We start from the raw sequence: 17359 nt of genomic DNA on the forward strand, positions 1-17359 counted from the left end.
ACTTGACAGTTGTCCAAAAGACGACCATTGACACGTTGCACAAGGAGGGCAAGACACAAAAGGTCATTGCAAAAGAGGCTGGCTGTTCACAGAGCTCTGTGTCCAAGCACATTAATAGAGAGGCGAAGGGAAGGAAAAGATGTGGTAGAAAAAATGTGTACAAGCAATAGGGATAACCGCACCCTGGAGAGGATTGTGAAACAAAACCCATTCAAAAATGTGGGGGAGATTCACAAAGAGTGGAGTGCAGCTGGAGTCAGTGCTTCAAGAACCACTACGCACAGACGTATGCAAGACATGTGTTTCAGCTGTTGCATTCCTTGTGTCAAGCCACTCTTGAACAACAGACAGCGTCAGAAGCGTCTCGCCTGGGCTAAAGACAAAAAGGACTGGACTGCTGCTGAGTGGTCCAAAGTTATGTTCTCTGATGAAAGTAAATTTTGCATTTCCTTTGGAAATCAGGGTCCCAGAGTCTGGAGGAAGAGAGGAGAGGCACACAATCCACGTTGCTTGAGGTCCAGTGTAAAGTTTCCACAGTCAGTGATGGTTTGGGGTGCCATGTCATCTGCTGGTGTTGGTCCACCGTGTTTTCTGAGGTCCAAGGTCAACGCAGCCATATACAAGGAAGTTTTAGAGCACTTCATGCTTCCTGCTGCTGACCAACTTTATGGAGATGCAGATTTCATTTTCCAACAGGACTTGGCACCTGCACACAGTGCCAAAGCTACCAGTACCTGGTTTAAGGACCATGGTATCCCTGTTCTTAATTGGCCAGCAAACTTGCCTGACCTTAACCCCATAGAAAATCTATGGGGTATTGTGAAGAGGAAGATGTGATATGCCAGACCCAACAATGCAGAAGAGCTGAAGGCCACTATCAGAGCAACCTGGGCTCTTATAACACCTGAGCAGTGCCACAGACTGATCGACTCCACTAGTGGTCAACCAATATTTCATGGCGATATATCGGTTGACTACTAGTGATATTCCGATATTTGTCAATACGTTTTTCTGTTTGCATGTGCAGGAAGTGGAACATTTATTTTGATGCCGCTGAGAACGGCAGCGCCTGAGCACAGCGTTCCTATTCTCCATCTTCATTAGTTATGGTCTCTATTTAACAGTTTTGTCTAATATGTTACTAGATATAATTGCTAAACAAAGAAAGTAAACTGTATATGAAAACATATTATAGCGTTAGCTTTTATATGATTAGTAACAGAAAGGCAAACACTATTATACTTTCTCATTTACCATCAGCGTTCAGCAAATATGTATTTATATAATTTAAAGGCACAATTTGTACGTTTTCGCCACCAGAGGTCGCATTTTCAAAATGAAGCTTGATGACGCTAAGATCGATGGGAGATGTTGTTTTCACCATCCAGAGATGTATGGACTTCACAAATCATGTTCCTGGATGAGGTATAATAAATTAGTTTTTGTATTATCTGTATGTTTGATCCCAGTATTTTATGTCATCGTAATGAATTAGCTGCAAAAAAATGTGAAATTTAATGCTATATTAGCCTTTTAATGATATGTGACTATTTGTCAAATGATTTGGTGGGTTAATGCTGCGCAGTTTTACGTTTAAAACAATCGTAGCGGAAACCGAGGATATTACATCCTTGACAGGCGACACTAGCCGAGTTTCCATTCAGTTTTTGTGATGTTTTGTTATTGACAAAGCAAATATGCACAAGAAAATATTTTAGAAATTTACTGTCTCGAGGATGTTTCCATCCAGTTGGCCTTTTTACCAACTGTGTCCGTTATGACGTCATACCTAAAAAAAAAAAGGAAAAAAAAAAAAAAAAAAAAAAGCATTATCGCATAAGTTTTGTTATACCACTAAAAAAAATCTGCCCTTGAGTCGTTTCCATAAAATTTTGCGTATATTGCAAATTCGTATCTTTTGCATCCCAAATATTTGTAAAATGTACAGAGTAATGAGACAATTGAAATGTGAATCAGTCTTTGCATATTGCAAAAATCTTTAACGCCTTGAACATGCAGTCACTGTTTGACGTGGCTGGGAACGCATTCAAAGCAAGATCATTTAGAGCAAAGAGTTATTCGTTCTGGTTTCGGAGTTCAATAACATCAAACCCATCAAAAACATCAAATCGCTGTTGATTTTTTTTCAGAGACAGATTCAGCTGTGACCTAAAACATTTTATTTGTGTATTTAACCTTTTTTGTAAATGGTCTGCATTAGCTAAACTGAGGCCTACTGTCACATAACATTTCTAAAATCTATTAGAGCTTTTAGAGTCAACCATCTTATTTTCCTAATTTATTTTATTTGATTAGAAAATTATTTCATTTACGCTGCATTTACAGGCTAATTCTGTCATCTGACACCACATTTATTGGCGTTAAAACCCTTTTTCTTGACAAAAAGTGTTTCCAAACCAATTTTTGCGACATTTAAAGTATCAACATACCGTATAATTTATGCGCCAAAGATAAACAGAAAAAGACTGTGTTGACATTTGAGAAATCTTATTGACAAATGGCATTTCCATTAGCTATATCACTAAACATTTTGAAGTGCTAAACCTTTTTTCCTTGGATGGAAACCTGGCTACTGACAAGGGACAAACCACTATTTAAAATGGAAATTTCTCTGGATTTACAACTTTTGGGATAATGTAAATACACAACTGCATGAAATATATCATACTGTGCAAGTGCTTTTTTTTGGGATATTTTATTACAAAATTGTACATACTGTGCCTTTAAGAAAATCTTATCGGTCATTTTCTAAAAATAAATAAATAAAAAAAATAATAAAAATGTATATGCTTTATAGGCACAAATGATCGCATCACAACGCGATTCCATATTCTTCAAAAAGCTTATGCTAAATGTCCTACGCCTTCCCTATTCAACTTACGGAACGAACGCGGCGCCAGTTCCGTTTTTTCCGAAGAATTTTATTCCTACGAATTCTTGTTTATATTCATTTGGATGAGTCAAGTTCTTCCAAATTCCAAATGATGTTTAATTTTTTGATGTTCCAAGGAGGAATAGGGCATTAATCTTAATAGACTTGCACAAACCCATTAATGTCCATATTCTCCAAGTGGGATTTTATACGAATACCAAAAAGACTAATATACTTGAGTCTGGCTTCATACAAATCTGGACACTGAGGGTGAAAAACTGAAGAGTAAGCTGGATTGCATTTGTTTGCTTTCAGCTTAATTGCACACTGAGGAGCAAGTTTCATGCATCTTCTATCAAGAGATGGTTGCTTTTCTTCAGTATACAGACTTTGAATAGGCGAAGTCCTGAATGCTCCTAACGAGAGACATAATCCTAAGTAGTGTACAGTATCCAGCAATTTGATGTAAGATCTGGTTGACCGCCATCTCAAATAAGTTTGTTTAATTTAGAGATTTATTTTTTAATGATTTGTAATTTATTAAATATTAATTCAAATAAATATGAAGTGTATGTCTTTATTCACCTTTTTTGACTGGTTTTGCTTTGATTCTGAAGAATTAAACTAGTCCGTCACGCGTTTATTTATTTGTATTTTACGTTTTGGTGTATAATTCCATCGTTCTTCACTCTCGTCTTTTCAAAATATTAAATAAAATAAGATGCAGTTTTCTGTCGTTATTGAACAAACACTCCAGTTGGTTCGTTTTGCAACTTGATTCAATTAAAATCACCGCGCTACATACCTGACATGAATGCATCCGGATGTTATTTAATAATTCCTTAAGTAATTCATCCAGTAGATTTTCTCTCTGTAGCAACAAAAGCAGGCTACAGTTGTTAGCAGTTAGCACTTAGCATCAACAAGACTAGAGGCGGGGCTCTGGTGTGAGGGAGGATCTGAGTAAATTCAGTATCAAGTCGCACAACAGCAGATTCGACTAGGAGTAGGTAAAATTCAGATATCTAAAATATCATTTTGACTAGTTGTTTGATTAATTTTCAGGTAAAAAAAAAAAAAAATGACATAAGGTATTAAATATTGTTTCCTGAGGGAAAAAAATAAAAAATTTATTATTTTGCAAATTATCTGCCAATGATTTGTATCTTTTCAGCCAGCATTTGGAGAAACTATTCCACATTTGCCCTTCATTCACATCTTTGGTGAACTGAAGCTTTGGTACTTTATTGTTCGTAAGCAGTCAATAATGCAAACTTCATAAAAATGAACTCCAACCTCTTTGTATGATACAAAACCTGATCATTTGACTTGATTTTACAAGAATACTGTACATCTCAAACATATTTATCACAGTTAGAAAGTTTAAACTCATTAATGTGATTAAAACTATATAATCCATTCTTTGTGTATATTTAATAGATCAATCAAGACGAGATGTTGTTTGCTTTATTTCTCATACTTATATACTATCAGAAAACAATATAGTACACGTATTCAGTAAGTAAATTACATGAATAGATCTAATTCAAGAAAGACCTTGGGGCAGTTTCTGGGGCAGTCGTGGCCTAATGGTTAGAGTCAGACTGGTAACCCGAAGGGTTGTGGGTTTGAGTCTAAATACCAACAGGAAATGACTGAAGTGCCCAATCGCTCCCTGGACGCTGCCGTGAATGTTTGCCCACTGCTCCAGGTGTTGTGTGTGTTTACTACTCACTACTCATAATGTGTATGAAATAACTTGGATGGTTTAAAATTCCAAGCTTTTCGCCAAATTGACAAAATTGAACTAGATGATACTGTGCATTTAGGACAAATTCAATATTTTATCTTACAATATTTAGTTGAATGTATTTGACATAAAAAAAGAAAAGAAAATGTTTTTCACTTGCAACATTTTTTCATATGAGTGTGAAGGCTTGATAAACGTGTAAAACTCTTCCCACACGGAGTACAGTAGTACGGCTTCTCTCCAGTATGAACTCGTTCATGTGATTTCAGGTGTGCAGACTGAATGAAACTCTTGTCACAATATGAGCACTTGTAAGGTTTTTCTCCAGTATGAATTCTTTGGTGACGTTTCAGATCAGCCGCTTTCGTAAAGCTCTTCCCACAGTCACAACACACATGATCTCTCACTTCTTCATGTGTTTTCTGGTGCTGTGTTAAATGACACATCAATGAAAAACTCTTTCCACAGAGAGAACACACATAAGGCCTCTCATCTGAATGAACTTTCAGGTGTAGTTTTAGCTGTGATGATGAAATAAAATCTTTACCACACTGATCACAGTTAAATGGCTTTTCTCCAGAGTGACGGAGCAGATGATAATTGAGACCAGTTTTACATGTGAAACTCTTCTCACACTGAGTACAGTGGTACAGCTTCTCTCCGGTATGAAGTTGATCATGTGATTTCAGGTTTCCAGACTGAGTGAAACTCTTGTCACAATATTTACACTTGTAAGGTTTTTCTCCATTATGAATTCTTTGGTGCTGTTCCAGATCGGTAGCTCTCGTAAAGCTCTTCCCACAGTCACAACACACATGATCTTTCACTTCATTATGTATTTTCCGGTGCAGTTTAAACCTGTTCAGCCATGAAAAACTCTTTCCACAGAAAGAACACACATAAGGCTTCTCATCTGAATGAACTTTCAAGTGTTGTTTTAGATTTGATGATGAAGTAAAATCTTTACCACACTGATCACAGTTAAATGGTTTTTCTCCCGAGTGACGGAGCAGATGATATCTAAGACCAAATGCTTGAGAAAAACTCTTTCCACACTGAGTGCATGTAAACGGTTTCTCTCCAGTGTGAACTCTCATGTGTTTCTTTAGGTGTCCTTTTTGTGTGAAACTCTTTCCACACTGAGAGCAGGTGTGCGGCTTTTTAGCTTTTGTTCTTTGGGTTTTGATGCTCTGCTTTTCCTCCTCTTCTTCATTCAGTTCATGTTTTTGTGGTTTCATCTCCATCCAGTCTAAAATGAAAATATTATGTGGTTAAAACTCTGATTTAACAGATGAAAGCAACAGAGTATCAAGTATCAGATCTTTAATGTGCTAAAGGTTAGTTCTGTCATTTTCTTGTTAATCCATTTAAAATGTGGATGACAACAGATTTTCAAGATTATGATCAATTAGATTGAATTAGAGAGCTCTCTAATTCAATTCTTACTAGTAACAAATACAATTAGAGAGCGCTCTAATTCAATTCTTACTACTAAAAAGCAATTGCAGAGCTCTCTAATGAAATTTTTACTAGTAAAAAACCACATTAAAGATATGTATAATTGCAGAGCTCTGTAATTCAATTAGAGAGCTCTGCAATTGCATTCTAACTAGTAACAACTGAATTAGAGAGCTCTCTAACTGTAATTGTTACTAGTAAGAATTGCATTAAAGAGCCCTCCAATTGAATTTTTACTAGTAAGAATGCAATTGCAGAGCTCTACAATTCAATTGTTACTAGTAGGAACTGAATTAGAGAGCTCTGCAATTGGAATTCTTACTAGTAAAAACATAATTGTAGAGCTCTCTATTCAGCACTACCTTATTATGATAATTACGCCTCATGCATATTCACAAAATGGGCCGACGGCACTTCCAGTTTGTTCAGTCAAGCTGTTTTCAATGATGAGTAGCAATGTAGAGGCTCTAATGATCTGATATAAACATTATATTGCCTATAAGGAATAGTCCTAACTATTTTTGGTGTTGATTAAAATCATTATAACATTGTAGATTATGCTTTATAGACAATAAATAGGGTTCAACAGGGCTGAAGGCGCGTTTGACTTTATTCTCTTTTAAACCACTAGATTCTGCGCTCATTTGATCTAATATGTAATGTTTTTAAATTTGTTTAATATTTATGTAACAAATGAGAATCAATCAAATTATTGAATATATTTTGTTAATGTTTTACAGTTTTGTTCAAGGTAATAAAAGTTTTTTTTCATTAACGGAAGACTGGTTGAAGCCACTGTAGTCACACGAACTGTTTTAAATATGTTTTTAGTAGCTTTCTGGTCATTGAAAGTGTTATTGCTGGTGATGCAGGCCTCAATGAGCCATCGGATTTTATCAAGAATATCTTAATTTGTGTTCTGAAGAAGAACGAAGGTCTTACAGGTGTGGAACGACATGAGGATGAGTAATTAATCACATCATTTTCATTTTTGGGTGAACAAACCATTTAATGTTTCTCAGCAGAATCAAGAATAGACACCAACCTATTTGTTCCTCAATATCTTCATGTTTTATTCTGGATGGCTCTGAAATACTCATGTCTTCAATCTCCTCTTTAATAAACTCCATCTTTAACAGTCACACAGATTTCAGCTGCTACACCTGGAGTTTGTCCTTCTCTTGTAGGATGATGTGAATATTCCCAGTATTTATTGGTGAATTGTTGTGGGAGGAGCTTCACTGCAGGTGTGAACTGTGATCACTGTGTGATACTGACGCCCACAGGACCACATCTGGAAAAATCAAAGATAAGTTACTGAATTTATACTGGAATACTTTAACAGTGCATTGTGTAATGTGCCATGTTTAACAGCTCATAAAAAAAGAATTTTACAGTAAAAAAAATGTTTGCACTAGATGAATACACGCTCTAATAATCCACGTAGTCGGATTTAACGCACCCTTAAATCCTGAATTTCTCCGTTCATTTTCAACAGCACTCGTTGTGAATAGAGCCATGCATGTATGCGTTATTTATTTTTTATTTAATTGATATATTAATGCATTCAAAAAATGACATGTGCAATAATTAAAAAAATGATGTAATTGTATTTTATATACCTTTGTAATTTTACAGTAATTTTCACTATTTCAGTGTTATTTATATTTCAAAATAGTTTATTATTCTTTTCTGAAAACAGACACAATAGTAACAGGGTCCCTAAAAAGCCTGAATAAGATAAAAACCAAACAGTCCCTTAAGTTGAGCTGATGACATGTTCAATAAACAAAGAATAGTGTAATTATATTTTATGTGCCTTTACATTTTTATATCAGTGTTATTTGCATTTCAAAAGTTTATTTTCCTTTAATTAAAAAAATAGACACAAAAAGCTACACAATCCCTTAAAAAAAAAGCGTGATGAGAAAAACCGCGGTCCCTAAGTTGAGCGTGAATAAGAGGCTAAAAACTCGGATGCGTCGCGTCTTTATATTTCAAAATAGTTTTTGAACGTAAACATACTTGTGTAAATATTTCTTACATAAATACATTTAGTCATTTAGCAGACGCTTTTGTCCAAAGCGAATTACAAATGAGAATAAAACATATGTGTATTCATTTTTTAATTATTTATTTCTAATTTATTAAATATAAATTCAAATAAACATAAGTGCATATGTCTTTATACCGGCCATACGCCACCATTTGTAATTTATTATTTTATTTGTATTTTAAGTTTTGGTGTATAATTCCATTGTTCTTCACTCTCGTCTTTTCAAAATATTAAATAAAATCACTTTGCTAAAGTTTGCGGTTATGAGCAAATTGTCGTTATTAAACAAACACTCCAGTTGGTTTGTTTTGCAACATGATTCAATTAAAATCACCGCGCTAAATACCTGACATGCTGGAGAGCTTTTACCACACATGAATGCATCCGGATGTTATTTAATAATTCCTGAAGTAATTCATCCAGTAGATTTTCTCTCTGTGGCAACAAAAGCAGGCTACAGTTGTTAGCAGTTAGCACTTAGCATCAACAAGACTAGGGGCGGGGCTCTGGTGTGAAGGAGGATCTGAGTAAATTCAGTATCAAGTCGCACAACAGCAGATTCGACTAGGAGTAGGTAAAATTCAGATATCTAAAATATCATTTCGACTAGTTGTTTGATTAATTTTCAGGTAAAAAAAAAAAAATGACATAAGGTGTTTAGTCTTGTTTCTGGGTAAAAAAAAAAAATAATAAATTAAGTGCATTTTTCTCATTTTGCAAATTATCTGCCAATGATTTGTATCTTTTCAGCCAGCATTTGGAGAAACTATTCCACATTTGCCCTTCATTCACATCTTTGGTGAACTGAAGCTTACTTTATTGTTCGTAAGCAGGAACTATATAATCCATTATAATCCATCACTATATAATCCATTCTTTGTGTATATTTAATAGATCAAAACAAAATGTATTTGTTTCAGAACACAATATAGTACACTTAGTCAATAAGTAAATTACATGAATATATCTAATTCAAGAAAGACCTTGGGGCAGTTTCTTGGGGCAGTCGTGGCCTAATGGTTAGAGTCAGACTGGTAACCCAAAGGGTTGTGGGTTTGAGTCTAAATACCAACAGGAAATGACTGAAGTGCCCAATCGCTCCCTGGACGCTGCCGTGAATGTTTGCCCACTGCTCCAGGTGTTTGTGTGTGTTCACTACTCACTACTCATAATGTGTATGAAATAACTTGGATGGGTTAAATGCAGAGGACAAATTCCTTTCACTTTCACCTATTTAGCACACAACCCATCCTGACAGAAAAAAAAAACAACTACAAAAACAACTTTATTTAGACTGTAAGAGTTGACTGGTGAAGCTCCAACTTTTTAGTCTTTATAATTTTCCAAGGTTTCGCCAAATTGACAAAATTGAACTAGATGATACTGTGCATTTAGGACAAACTCCATATTTTATCTCACACTATTTAGTTGCATGTATTTGACATAAAAAATAAAAAAAAGTTTCTCACTTGCAACATTTTTTCATATGAGTGTGAAGGCTTGATAAACGTGTAAAACTCTTCCCACATGGAGTACAGTAGTACGGCTTCTCTCCAGTATGAACTCGTTCATGTGATTTCAGGTGTGTAGACTGAGTGAAACTCTTGTCACAATATGAGCACTTGTAAGGTTTTTCTCCAGTATGAATTCTTTGGTGACGTTTCAGATCAGCCGCTTTCGTAAAGCTCTTCCCACAGTCACAACACACATGATCTCTCGCTTCATCATGTGTTTTCTGGTGCAATTTAAAACCATCCAGCCGGGAAAAACTCTTTCCACAGAGAGAACACACATAAGGCTTCTCACCGGAATGAACTTTCAGGTGTAGTTTTAGCTGTGATGATGAAATAAAATCTTTACCACACTGATCACAGTTAAATGGCTTTTCTCCAGAGTGACGGAGCAGATGATAATTGAGACCAGTTTTACATGTGAAACTCTTCTCACACTGAGTACAGTGGTACGATTTCTCTCCAGTATGATCTCGCTCATGTGATTTCAGGTGTCCAGACTGAGTGAAACTCTTGTCACAATATTTACACTTGTAAGGTTTTTCTCCAGTATGAATTCTTTGATGTTGTTCCAGATCGGTAGCTCTCGTAAAGCTCTTCCCACAGTCACAACACACATGATCTCTCACTTCATCATGTGTTTTCTTGTGAAGTTTAAAACTGTTCAGCCATGAAAAACTCTTTCCACAGAGAGAACACACATAAGGCTTCTTATCTGAATGAACTTTCAGGTGTTGATTTAGATTTGACGATGAAGTAAAATCTTTACCACACTGATCACAGTTAAATGGTTTTTCTCCAGAATGAATGCGTAGATGATAACTGAGACCTGATGCTTGAGAAAAACTCTTTCCACACTGAGAGCATGTAAACGGTTTTTCTCCAGTGTGAATTCTTATGTGTATCTTTAGGTTTACTTTTTGTGTGAAACTCGTTCCACACTGAGAGCAGGTGTGCGGCTTATTAGCTTTTGTTCTTTGGGTTTTGATGCTCTGCTTTTCCTCCTCTTCTTCATTCAGTTCATGTTTTTGCGGTTTCATCTCCATCCAGTCTAAAATGAAAATATTATATGGTTAAAACTCTGATTTAACAGACGAAAGCAACAGAGAATCAAGTATCAGATCTTTAATGTGCTAAAGGTTAGTTCTGTCATTTTCTTGTTAATCCATTTAAAATGTGGATGACAACAGTTATTCAAGATTATGATCATTTAGATGCATTTTCTGTATCATTTATAATCTCTATTTTGCTCATTATTTCACAGCCACTAAATCTGTTGAACTGAAGCTGTTACCTTAAGGAGTTAGTTCATCCAAAAATGAAAATAATGTCATTAATTACTCCCCCTCATGTCGCTGTACACACATAAGACCTTTGTTCATCTTCAGAACACAAATTAAGATTCTCTCTATTCAGCACTACCTTATTATGATAATTACGCCTCATGCATATTCACAAAATAGGCGACGGCACTTCCAGTTTGTTCAGTCAAGCTGTTTTCAATGATGAGTAGCAATGTAGAGGCTCTAATGATCTGATATAAACATTATATTGCCTATAAGAAATAGTCCTAACTATTTTTGGTGTTGATTAAAGTCATTATAACATTATAGATTATGCTTTATAGACAATAAATAGGGTTCAACAGGGCTGAAGCAGGGGCGTTGGGCGTAATTCTGTGCATACCTTGAAAAAAAATCCTGCAGGCGCCCCTTTGTAAAAGTATGGTATTTTGGGTAAAATAATAGTAGCCTATATAAGTAATATGCCCTGAACATATTTAAATGGCAGTATATTTGTTGAACAAAAATTTATTATTTTATGTAGGCTATAGGTATCAAAATAAACCATAAATAATACAAACTTTGCTAAATTGATAGTTTTAATATCGTAGTAGTGAAAAGCAAAGTTTTCTTAAGGTGTGCATTTAGCCCTGTTGTGAAGGTAAAGGCTATGTACTGTAATTTGTATTTAAAGGTGAATTCACACTCGCTCAGAAAAGATAAATATTATAGCGATATGCAGCTATTTTAAAATTGTAAAATACTTATTTTGTTCAGCATTGAAAGGGTTTTACTTGCATTTTCAACTCACAAAATAATGCTGAGGCAATTTGGGCTATAGGGGTGTGCGATATTTATCATCAACGAATTGTCGTTTTAACGATATACGAGCTGACATTCGCTATCGAGTGTCACTGACTTTGCAAAAGACGAACAAAAACACAACTTGAGAGTTCAAAACCTTCACTGCATGATGAAGCCAGTAATGCTGCTATAATTCAAGTAATGAGGGCAAATATATCCCTATGAGTTTTTATTTTTTTTACCACACAAGAGTGTTTTATATCAGTGCATAGGCATGATCATGAATTTGATATTTATAGTTTATAACAAATAAAAAGTGTTACATTTTGGACACAATATTATCTGTTTCTGCTCTGTTTAGCCAACGAAAATAGTTTCAAACAAAGCCGGGGCTGAACTGTTGTGCATCTCAGAGCAACAGTGCAATGTTTCGTACTTGATATGAATCTGTGTTTTTAAACGAATCATTTGAGTCAGTGATTCAATTACCAATTCATAAAGACAGTCATTTGCTTAGTTTCTAAATGAATCAACCATTTTGAATTTAAAGAATCATTTAAATAAATGATTCAATGAATCACTCATTAAGACAGGATTGGGCTGCCACTTACTGGTAGTTTTATACAGGCCTAAACCAGCCCGCACAAAAACAGTCAGCAAGATATCGCCTTATCCTTGTCGAAAAAATCCCCAAATATACATATATTATTTGTCAATATCACATACTCCTAATTTGAGCTTGTATTTGTTTGGTTATTTAGCCATTAGAAGAAAAAAAAAAAAAAACAGTATAGGCTACAAGAAATATATGCAGAAAAGTTTTAGTAATCAGTAACAGGCCTGTCGGCTTATCGGGCATTAATAATATAATATAATTTTATTTTTAATTATTTCTTTTTATATATAATATAGTACTATTATTACTCATAGGCCGTATTTTCCATGTCTAGTTATTGGGAAATTAAAACAAACATGATGGATAAAAAAAAAGAGAGAAATAAATTTTAAAACTCATTTTGATGACTAGCCTAATGATTAGCCTATATGTAGATCAACTTCTGCAAACATTTTACAGTCCATAATAGGTTATACAACAAAAAGTGATCATATTTTGTCCGGTAAACTTTATCATTACCATATAATACCATATAAAACGTATAAAGATGTGAATTAATGTAGTGATTAAATATTATATTTCAATAGCAAAACATATCTAAGTTGTCATCAGTATTGTGGTCAACAATTCGTTCTAATAGGACTTTTATTTTGAAGAGTAGCATCGCAGGCGGGATTTGGGGAGGGAAATGGGTGTAATCTGTTTTGCATCTAATGAATACAAGTTTTTACTAGTAAGAATACGATCATAGAGCTCTGTAACTGGAATTGTTACTAGTATGAACTGAATTGTAGAGCTCTCTGATTGAATTCTTACTAGTAAAAATGCAATTATGACGAGTAACGCTGGGAACAATTTAAGCTAAAACGACTTGCCATATATGCATCGCTATATGAATCATTTGTTTCGAATCAGTGGTTTGGAGCGTGTATCAAACTGCCAAAGTCACGTGAACTACTGAAGTTTCTAAACACTTATGACATAACGAAGCCTCGCTTACTGAAATCATGTGATTTTGGCGTTCTGAACCACTGATTCGAAGCAAAAGATTCATAAAGCTTCGAAGCTTCATGAAGCAGTGTTTTAAAATCGCCCATCACTAGATATTGTTGAAGAAAGTCGCCATTTTGTTATTTTTGGTGCACAAAAAGTATTCTCGTCGCTTTATAATATTAAGGTTGAAGCACTGTAGTCACACAAACTGTTTTAAATATGTTTTTAGTAGCTTTCTGGTCATTGAAAGTGTTATTGCTGGCGATGCAGGCCTCACTGAGCCATTGGATTTTATCAAAAATATCTTAATTTGTGTTCTGAAGAAGAACGAAGGTCTTACGGATGTAGAACGACATGAGGGTGAATAATTAATGACATCATTTTCATTTTTGGGTGAACTAACCCTTTAATGTTTCTCAGCAGAATCAAGAATAGACACCAACCTATTTGTTCCTCAGTTTCTTCATGTTTTATTCTGGATGGTTCTGGATCACTCGTGTCTTCAATCTCCTCTTTAATAAACTCCATCTTTAACAGTCACACAGATTTCAGCTGCTACACCTGGAGTTTGTCCTTCTCTTGTAGGATGATGTGAATATTCCCAGTATTTATTGGTGAATTGTTGTGGGAGGAGCTTCACTGCAGGTGTGAACTGTGATCACTGTGTGATACTGACGCCCACAGGACCACATCTGGAAAAATCAAAGATAAGTTACTGAATAATATATACTGGACTACTTTAACAGCAAACACATATGGTGTTTTTAATTTAGATCAAATATAAAGCATTTTGATGGTTACACATTAGTGGTTTATAAAACAGTTCTAGGTTGTTCATTTTTATGAAACCCAGGATATTATGAGGATGAAACAGGACACACATTATATAAATTAATCAGAAATCTAACATAAGATTAAATAAATCTACCTAATAAACAATATGCAGACTGAGTTAATCGCATCCAAAATAAAAGTTTGTGTTCATATAATATTTTGTATATATAAATACACACACATGCATGTATTTAACAAAATATTTAAACATATATAATATTTATAAAATATTTTTATATAATATAAATTATGAGGCTGAATCCAGCTTCTTATTGACTCTATCCGGTTTTTAAGGGATTGTGTTGCTTTTTGTGTCTATTTTCATAATTCAAGGAAAAAATATTATTTTGAAATGCAAATAACATATATATAAAAATGTAAAGGCACATTAAATAGAATTACAGTACTCTTTGTTTTTTGTACATGTCATCAGCTCAACTTAAGGGACCTTTTGTTTTTTATCTTATTCACGCTTTTTAGGGACCCTGTTACTATTGTGTCTGTTTTCAGAAAAGAATAATAAACTATTTTGAAATATAAATAACACTGAAATAGTGAAAATTACTGTAAAATTACAAAAGAATATAATTCTCATAGAGCCGCCAATTACATTTTCTGCCCATTTCGCGGTGCTATTTCTCGGCCGCCACTGAGGGTGCCATTACCACGTTATAATAGAGATAATCCTCTAACGAAATACAAAATTTAAGCACTTTTTACTATAGAATTATCTTTTTATGAACCCTTGAATGTGACACAATACACAATGCACTGAGCCGCCTTTGGCATTTTCTGCCAATTTCGCAGCGCTGTTTATCCTCCGACCAAGAGGGTGCGTTAAAGTGGACATTACCACCTCTAACAAACTCCACATATTCAGCAGTTTTTACTGTAGATTTCTTATTTTTTTATGAGCCGTTCAACTTGGCACATTACACAATGCATTCTCTGCCCATTTCGCGGTGCTATTTCTCGGCCGCCACAGAGGGTACATTAAAGTGGACATTATTTAGCACATTATAGTAGAGCTACTCCTCTAATGAAATCCACGTTTTTAGCACTTTTTACTGTAGAACTATTTTTTTTATTAAGTGTTGAACTTTGAGTTGGCTCGTTTTGCAACATGATTCAATTAAAATCACCGCGCTACATACCTGACATGCTGGAGAGCTTTTACCACACATGAATGCATCCGTCCAGATGTTATTTAATAATTCCTGAAGTAATTCATCCAGTAGATTTTCTCTCTGTGGCAACAAAAGCAAGCTACTGTTGTTAGCAGTTAGCACTTAGCATCAACAAGACTAGAGGCGGGTCTCTGGTGTGAGGGAGGATCGGAGTAAATTCAGTATCAAGTCGCACAACAGCAGATTCGACTAGGAGTAGGTAAAATTCAGATATCTAAAATATCATTTTGACTAGTTGTTTGATTAATTTTCAGGTAAAAAAAAAATGACATAAGGTATTTTATAGTCTTGTTTCCTGGGTAAAAAAAAAAAAATTAAGTGCATTTTTCTCATTTTGCAGATTATCTGCCAATGATTTGTATCTTTTCAGCCAGCATTTGGAGAAACTATACCACATTTGCCCTTCATTCACATCTTTGGTGAACTGAAGCTTTGGTACTTTATTGTTCGTAAGCAGTCAATAATGCAAACTTCATAAAAATGAACTCCAACCTCTTTGTATGATACAAAACCTGATCATTTGTGTTGATTTTACAAGAATACTGTACATCTCAAACATATTTATCACAGTTAGAAAGTTTAAACTCATTAATGTGATTAAAACTATATAATCCATTCTTTGTGTATATTTAATAGATCAAAACAAAATGTATTTGTTTCAGAACACAATATAGTACACTTTGTCAGTAAGTAAATGACATGAATATATCTAATTCAAAACTGACCTTGGGGTAGTTTCTTGGGGCAGTCGTGGCCTAATGGTTAGAGTCAGACTGGTAACCCAAAAGTTTGCGGGTTCGAACCTAAATACAGACAGGAAATGACTGAAGTGCCCAATCGCTCCCATGAATGGCTGTCCAGGTGTTTGTGTGTGTTCACTACTCACTACTTATTATGTGTATGAAATAACTTGGACGGGTTAAATGCAGAGGACAAATTCCTAATATGTTTTACCACACTTGGCTTTCACTTTCACCTATTTAGCACACAACCCATCCTGACAGAAAAAACAACTTTATTTAGACTGTAAGAGTTGTTGACTGGTGAAGCTTCAACTTTTTAGTCTTCATCATTTTCCAAGCTTTTTGCAAAACTGACAAAATTGAACTAGATGATACTGTGCATTTAGGACAAACTCCATATTTTATCTCACACTATTTAGTTGAATGTATTTGACATAAAAAAAAACCCCAAATGTTTCTCACTTGCAACGTATTTTCATATGAAAGTGAAGGCTTGATAAACGTGTAAAACTCTTCCCACATGGAGTACAGTGATACGGCTTCTCTCCAGTATGAAGTCGCTCATGTGTTTTCAGGTTTCCAAACTGAGTGAAACTCTTGTCACAAGATGAGCACTTGTAAGGTCTTTCTCCAGTATGAATTCTTTGGTGCAGTTTTAGATCACCAGCTTTTGTAAAACTCTTCCCACAGTCCAAACACACATGATCTTTCACTTCATCATGTGTTTTCTGGTGCTGTTTTAAATGACACAGCCATGAATAACACTTTCCACAGAGAGAACACACATAAGGCCTCTCATCTGAATGAACTTTTAGGTGTTGTTTAAAATGTGATGATGAAATAAAATCTTTACCACACTGATCACAGTTAAATGGTTTTTCTCCAGAGTGACGGAGCAGATGATAATTGAGATCATTTTTACATTTGAAACTCTTCTCACACTGAGTACAGCAGTACGGCTTCTCTCCAGTATGAACTCGATCATGTACTTTCAGAGTCTTAGAACGACAGAAACTCTTGTCACAGTATGAGCACTTGTAAGGTTTTTCTCCAGTATGAATTCTTTGGTGCCGTTTCAGATCACCAGATGCAGTAAAGCTCTTCCCACAGTCACAACACACATGATCTCTCACTTCAGTATGTGTTTTCTGGTGCTGTTTTAAATGGCACAGCCATGAAAAACTCTTTCCACAGAGAGAACACACATAAGGCTTCTCATCTGAATGAACTT

General features: G+C 35.0%; 1 protein-coding gene and 1 long non-coding RNA gene across 39 annotated transcripts in view; one reads left to right on the plus strand and one right to left on the minus strand.

Moving 5' to 3' along the window:
- Nucleotides 1-17359, plus strand: part of LOC127495773 (uncharacterized) — a 56473-nt gene that overhangs the window by 31145 nt on the left and 7969 nt on the right. The window lies entirely within an intron of this gene.
- The window catches only part of LOC127495729 (gastrula zinc finger protein XlCGF57.1-like), a 62035-nt gene that overhangs the window by 11832 nt on the left and 32844 nt on the right, over nucleotides 1-17359 (minus strand). For 4 of the 35 annotated variants that reach the window (XM_051862899.1, XM_051862893.1, XM_051862896.1 and 1 more), the window contains one exon: nucleotides 7147-7395. The exons of 3 other annotated variants lie outside the window; for them this stretch is intronic. In XM_051862899.1, the coding sequence (XP_051718859.1) occupies nucleotides 7147-7231 (85 nt within the window). In that variant the 5' untranslated portion in view covers nucleotides 7232-7395. Of the gene's footprint in view, nucleotides 1-1726; nucleotides 1795-3698; nucleotides 3857-4799; nucleotides 5893-7146; nucleotides 7396-8503; nucleotides 9299-9626; nucleotides 10720-13807; nucleotides 14057-15352; nucleotides 15839-17359 lie in introns of those variants that run through there. 28 more of the 35 variants (XM_051862912.1, XM_051862915.1, XM_051862916.1 and 25 more) reach the window with 20 other exon arrangements.

The sequence above is a fragment of the Ctenopharyngodon idella genome, chromosome 15 (assembly GCF_019924925.1).
Source record: "Ctenopharyngodon idella isolate HZGC_01 chromosome 15, HZGC01, whole genome shotgun sequence".
In the NCBI taxonomy this organism is placed as follows: Eukaryota; Metazoa; Chordata; class Actinopteri; order Cypriniformes; family Xenocyprididae; genus Ctenopharyngodon; species Ctenopharyngodon idella.